Source organism: Bison bison, unplaced genomic scaffold (assembly GCF_000754665.1).
Source record: "Bison bison bison isolate TAMUID 2011002044 unplaced genomic scaffold, Bison_UMD1.0 scf7180017864531, whole genome shotgun sequence".
In the NCBI taxonomy this organism is placed as follows: Eukaryota; Metazoa; Chordata; class Mammalia; order Artiodactyla; family Bovidae; genus Bison; species Bison bison.
Window position 1 is genome coordinate 1858994 of NW_011495081.1, and position 6787 is coordinate 1865780.

Here is a 6787-nt window from a genome sequence, read left to right on the forward strand (position 1 = left end):
TTCTCTCCAGTTATATTTTAGGAAAGGCAAAGCAAAATGTAGGAATTTGAAGTTTCATTCCAGTAACCACCTGAGTATGCTTTTACCTCATTTAAGTTATTGTATATATATGTTTCAGAAACACAATGATTGTGTAGTTACATCAATATTTTTTTAAATCCAAAGAACCAAAATATAACTAATACAAATTTAGTAAGCCTTAGAATCAGAATTGATAAATGAAGTCACCCACTGAAAAAGTGTTAAATCTATTTTGGCTACTATATTCCTTTACTTCAAACTTAAAGTAGAAGCATATTGTTTATTGATGCTTTTAAAAACTATATCCATATACAAATTAGTCCGGAAGTTCTTGAAAATTAATGAACGAGCACTTTTCCACTATTTCATCATTATAGAACTACAACAACCTTTGAAGAAACACTATTAGTGACATTTTGGACAATAAAAAGTATAAAACCAGACTGTTAGCAAAGGAACAACAAAATATGTTAGAAAATTCATAAATGTACATTTATTCAGGAAACACAATTACCAGAGTCCTTGATATTTCAATGCTCATTCCACATAATAAAATATTCACAACACATAGTCTTGTAAGTCTACACCAAGTCATGCTGACATTCTTTTCAGATAAGCCATAGCCATTTCTTCTATTAAATGCTATAATATCCACTTATAGTGTAAACAAAGTACTTGAGCCAAACTATTTAAGTACTTGAGCAAAGTAACTTTCAAAAATTTAGAAGAGGAAGACAACGATTAAAAAAAAAAAAAAAAAAAACCCATCTGAATGATCAAACCCCAAAGAATAAGGCCACTATAACCTAGTGTTATACTAATGGATAAAATGGCCATATTAAGACAGTTCGTAATTATCAATGAAAATATTATTAAATATCATCTACAATTTTTAAACATGCTTTCTCAAATAATAGACATTTTTGAAAGTTTTAAAGGCAAAGAGGGCAGAAAGGTGACAGACATTAAAAACTTCCATTTATACTACTGGTAGATTTTATTTAAAAAAAGAAAGAAAAAGTTAAGCTGTAGTTACTTCCCCAATAAGGAATGCCAAGTACCTTTATTCCTAAAGAGATTACTAAGAAATATAACTGACCCTTACATTTGTAGCCATTTAGTAGCAGCTGTAAACTGAATTATTCTGACATTTCCAGAGTCCAGTGTAATTAGAGCATGTCGTAAAGGGGGAAACAGTGGTCCTCAACCCTAGGTGTCCTTTAGAACCAGTTGGAAAGCTTCGACAAAATAAGCATCTGGCCCCACCTCAGAGACTGCAATTTAGTTGGATGGGGTAAGACTCAAGTGTCATCATTTTTTTTGAAGGCCTGCAGGGTGTTCTAATATGCAGCTAAGGTTGAGAATCACTGAGTCAACTTATTTTGAAATACCAAAAAAATAAATGGAAACTGGGGAGGGAAGATATAATTTACAAATCAAATATCTATTATTTACTATGTCTTAGTTATGTTCATAAACCATACGTTTATAAGATGAAAACTCCCCTCATTTCCTCATTATACTAAATCACTATCATACATCTTTGCCACTGAATGACTGCATTTTCCTATGGTCATGATTTAAAATTCTGGGATATACTATGAAAACTGCATTAAAGAAAATAAACTACTGCTACTCATGCTCAACAGGAGCAAGCAAAACTACTGTATTTGGCTCTTTTAAGCTATCCATATTTTAAAAATTATAAATAAGTGCCAACCCACACAAAGAACAGATTGTGGATTACTGTAGAAGAAACAAAAAATAGCTTACTCAACTTACTAAGTTTCAACACCAAAAAAGATTTAACTTGGCTGAAAGTTCTGAAACAGCTGAGATACTGAACCAGGAAGCTATAATTTATAATGAAATGTTGACACACCCTTAAAAGCTACTGCAGCTGCAGCAATACTAAAATAAGATTTCTTCAGGGTTTATTTACCCTGTAATGCAAGAATACAAGCACAACAATAATATTACTGTTTTTATATGCACCAATACCTCTCTTTAATATATAAAGCTCTACAACAAATACCTCTAATAATTTTACATTTAAATTAAGTCCATAATTCTTCTACCCTACTTTGGTCTCAACATTTTAAAAACATCAATTAATTTTGGAAATATACAATTCAACAACATGATCCTATCAATAACAAGCACATTTTGTAGTGGACTAAAAACACATTCAACCATGCAATCCAGTGTTCAATACCTAAAAGATAAATAACAATGCTGATTGACTTTTATTCTGAAATCACTGAAAACTGGAATAATCTTTTTAAGACTCACAGTGCTCACAAACATGCAGAAAAAGATACACATTTCTATTCTTCCTGAAGGAATGTCACAAAATGCCCACTCTTTACACAGGGTTGATAATTATTGTAAAGTCCTTATATATTTCAATCCATTATTTTCTTTCTAGCACCTGTCACTTAAAATTTGTAAAAGCCAGCCAAATGTTATGTCTGAACATGAACCTTAACTCTCAATTTCTGCCTTTAGAAAGACCTCAGTCACAGTCATCCACTAATAGCTGCCTTTCAGTAAAACAGTGACATCCAGTGGACAAATGAAAGTATCTCAGAATTCTCATAACAACTTTAATGTGAATCAGTTCTTACTCATTCTGACAAAGTGTATGCAGATTCTTATGAAATGCATCACATCATAATTTCTATATATCTTAAAACATATCTTTTTCTTACTTAGTATCAATTTTTTAAATTGAGCTATAACTCTTGAGGCTGGCGAGGTTATAAGTATTATTTTTTCTCCTTTGCTATATCCCATCACAAACTAACTGGCTCATCTCTAGGAATGGAAGGATGAAAAATAAGATATATTTAAATAACAATGAATAGCATTAAAAAATTTGCAAAGGAAACCTAAACCTTTTTTGCATTTGTAATTTATGATATAGTTGAATATAAACAGAAAGATGTAATCAGTAATGCAAACAATCAAATTACATTCTCTTGCCTCACTGCTCAAATATTGTGAAAGAATACATATTTTAGCAATGATTGTATCAGTGTTTAAAAACTTTTATAAATCAGTACAAACGAATATTCATTATATTTGTTTAAATAAAAGTAAAAAACTTCCACTGTGCTGAGTTATAATTTACCATTAATTATATTGTGTGTGTGTTTCAAATACAAAATGCAGCAGTGATATTAACAATGGATTCATAGTGTAATGAACTGCTGAGACTGTTATGTGTAATTTCTTGGAAAAGCATAAAGAAATGTTACAGGTTAAAAAGAAAAAGAATGGAGAACTGTTCTTTTTAAATAAGCAAATAAAGAAAACCTTTTTTCCTAAAAAAAGATTTAAGAATGTAAAAGTACATTTTAATATTAAAAAAGCATTTTTAAAAATCTATAACAACTTTATGACAAAATCTGCATTTGTTGAAAAAGGCCTGTAAAAACAGCAGGACAGAACTGCCCTCACTACCTTTTTACTTATTCTTGTCAGAAAAAAGTGTATGCATCTCTGGAACCATAAATGATGTTAAAATAGGTATTTATAAAATGGCAAGGAGGATTTCACGGGAAGTTTGTTGTTGTTTTTACAATCACTGGCATTGTGGCCATCAGTAGGTCACAAGTAAAACTTCTCTAGCTAAAAGCAAAATGGAATATAAAGGTTTTAACGGCCATTAGGTCTGTTGCCTGCGTTTTGCTGATCGCATTTTTTCAAAGCGCGACTCCATCTCTTCCAAGACCTTGGGTGTATACCGCACTACTAATTTAACCTTTCCCTGCGCTGCTTTCAGCAGCTCTACAGCTTTTTCATGATGCTCTCCTTCAACACTCTACGAAAAAACAAATCACAGACACAAACACAATTAATATCTAGGTTTTGTACGTAACTCAAAATGAAAAACGTTTAAAACACACACAAGTAAAAAAATGTTAATGTTATGGCATTTCAAACTATAGACCTATGAAATAATCTTGCTTTGTCATCTTAATTAGTGTAAAATTATCTGCTAAATCATATTCTGTCTGCAGTCCAGGAACTGGTTTTTAAGTTACAAATACCTAGCATACCAATCTACATGCCCTATTATTTCACTAGGTCAGAAGTAAATCAAGCAATTGCTATTTGATAAAGTTAAACCGAGGAGAGGCTTTCGATTCAATGTACTGCCTTAACTACTGAAGAGCTTAATAACTTCATAAAAATCACACTAAGCACTGCTAATTTACATCGGAAAGAAGCAAAACATACACAAAGTGCTTCAAAAAGTATCACTCCACTAAAGAGCAGTGCCTAAGAGTCTTCCAAGGGATTTCTAAACTACAAAGCTGCTTGGTCTTTCCCTGCATCTTCTGACTTTCTTGGTGGCTCAGATGGCAAAGAATCTGCCTGCAGTGCAGGAGACCCGGGTTCAATCCCTGGGTTGGGAAGATCCCCTGGAGGAGGGCATGGCCACCCACTCCAGTATTCTTGCCTAGAGAATCCCCATGGACAGAGGAGCATGACAGGCTGCAGTCCATGGGGTCACAGAGTCAGGCACGACTGTTTCTATAACTCAAATACACCCCCAAGTGGTCAAGTAGAAATAAAATGCATCCCTACCACTCCATTAACAGAAAGGAGCTGATCTCCTCGCTTGAGGCCCCCATGTCTATCAGCAATTCCACCTGGAATTATTCGAGAGATATAGATTGGAGAGTTTTGTTCTTTGCCTCCCATAATATTGAATCCAAGGCCTTCTTCTGTTTTTGGCAGCTCAACAACTCGAGGATGAGAATGCCCTTCGCTGGCAGCAAATGCAGCAACAGTAGCCTGAAAGAAAATTTCACATATTTAAAAAAATAGGACCTTTGTTTACTTCACTCTTATGTCCCTTTTTAAAAACCACTTCTTCTCTTTTTTTAAATTATGAGGGTATGGTAACACATTTACAGCAGATTTGAAAAATACAGAACCAAGTTACATACAGTCCCACTACACATTTTTTTAAGTAAATTTTTTGTTGGAGTTTCAATATCAAACTCTCAAAAATTAATACAATGATAGAAAAGTAGGAGATAGTAGACCTGAAAAGCACTACGAACAGATTCAACATAATTAAGATTTATACAATTTTCACACAATTGCAGAATATAAATTCTATTCAAGTTCCCATAGACTATAAACCAGTAAACAACTGAAACATATCCAGGGACATGAAACAAAATAGCAAAATTTCATGGTTTATCTAAAGGTACTGAAATCATAAGACTGTTCTCTTATCACTGTGGAATCACAGTGATGATAATTATAAATCAGTATCAAATTAAAAACCACTTTTGAAGTATTTTTGATGTCTGAATGTCCATAAATTCACTGACAGTGAAGGTAAGCTAAGTAGAAGGTGTTTTTAAGAGGACGACTGGAAAGCTTACTCTGGGATTATGCAGAAAGTGCTGAGGTTGTTCAGGTCACTCCTGGTCCTTCCCGTGCCCAGAACTTCTGTGCAGTGCTTGGCAAGCAGGCCTTGCCAGGAAGATGAATGCTGTGCACACTAACAAGGAGAACCCCCTCTCCTCACATGCCACCGACTTTGGGGCTGGTCAGCCTGGTATGTTCGGGGGATCTGGGGTGGCACCACCCACATGTGTAACCTGAACGTGGGCAGGTGTCCTTTTATGCAGGCATTCTGGCTGCTGTACTATTTGCACTGTATATTAACACATACAGAGCCACATCTTTCAAATTTAGACTAATTCAGAGGAATTCTAACACAAAGTTGAGAATTCGGGTTTCATTTTGCTTTTAAATGTAATTAAGTAGTCTGGTACTATTTTTTTGTGTATTAGATCAGGGTGTATGAGAAACAGGGGAAGGAAGAGAGAAAATCAAGATTTGCTGAATACTCTAAGCTCTTAAAGAGGCTTCACTTTATAGATAAAGGAACTAAGGTTCAGAAGTTCAGGAGGCTATGAAAGTCAGGAATTAAACCCAAGTTTTAATTGTTTTTTCCCACTCTGTCAAACAATACCCACATGACTCAACAGAGAATCCAATATTGCCTTTTGTGAACCAGTTAACTATCAATGAATAGTTACCTGCTAATGACTAGTTTCAGTCTAAGCCACTTACTACTAACAGTAACTTATTCTAACCCACGTACGATGAGATGACTAGAGAGCATCATCGCTTCAAAGGACATGAATCTGAGTAAACTCCGAGAGATAGAGGAGGACAGAGAAGCCTGGTATGCTGTAATCCGTGGGGTTGTAAAGAGTCAGACACAACTTAGTGACTGAACCATCACCACCACGTATGATGAACAGAGACCAATGCTTGAATTATTTGAGGAAAACACTGGTACAGAAAAATACATAAAACCTGCCACCTGTAGCTCTGAGGAGGTAACCTCCTATTTGCAGAGTTAAGGTTAAGGAGAAAGTGAATGGCAACATAGGGGAGTACCTCAGATCTACCATTTACTATTTGTGTGATTTGAAGCAAGTAATCTAATTTGATGCTTCCTCACCAATAAAATAAGACTAATAATCCATACCTCAGAATTTTGATGAATATTTACATAATGATATATATATTACTTACAGCAACCACATATTATATATGTTATTTGTGTGTAAATATATTTTAATGTATCATCTAGACTGCATAAAATATGTTTTGTAAAGCCAATTAAAAAGTCCTACTTTTCAGTAATCAAGTTTAGTGTAACTTGAAAGGTACTATTTGTTAGTTTTTAAAATTAGTATTATGAAACTAATAACTTCACATTTTA

At 34.0% G+C, this 6787-nt stretch overlaps 1 protein-coding gene across 1 annotated transcript; it reads right to left on the minus strand.

Annotated features, from left to right (window-relative positions):
- Nucleotides 1-491: 491 nt before the first annotated feature.
- LIN7C (lin-7 homolog C (C. elegans)) lies at nt 492-4833 on the minus strand (the record flags this gene model as incomplete). The annotated part of the gene is made up of 2 exons (XM_010831787.1): nt 492-3847; nt 4618-4833. Coding segments are annotated over 2 exons (372 nt in total), but the record flags the coding sequence as incomplete, so codon positions are not given.
- Nucleotides 4834-6787: the final 1954 nt, after the last annotated feature.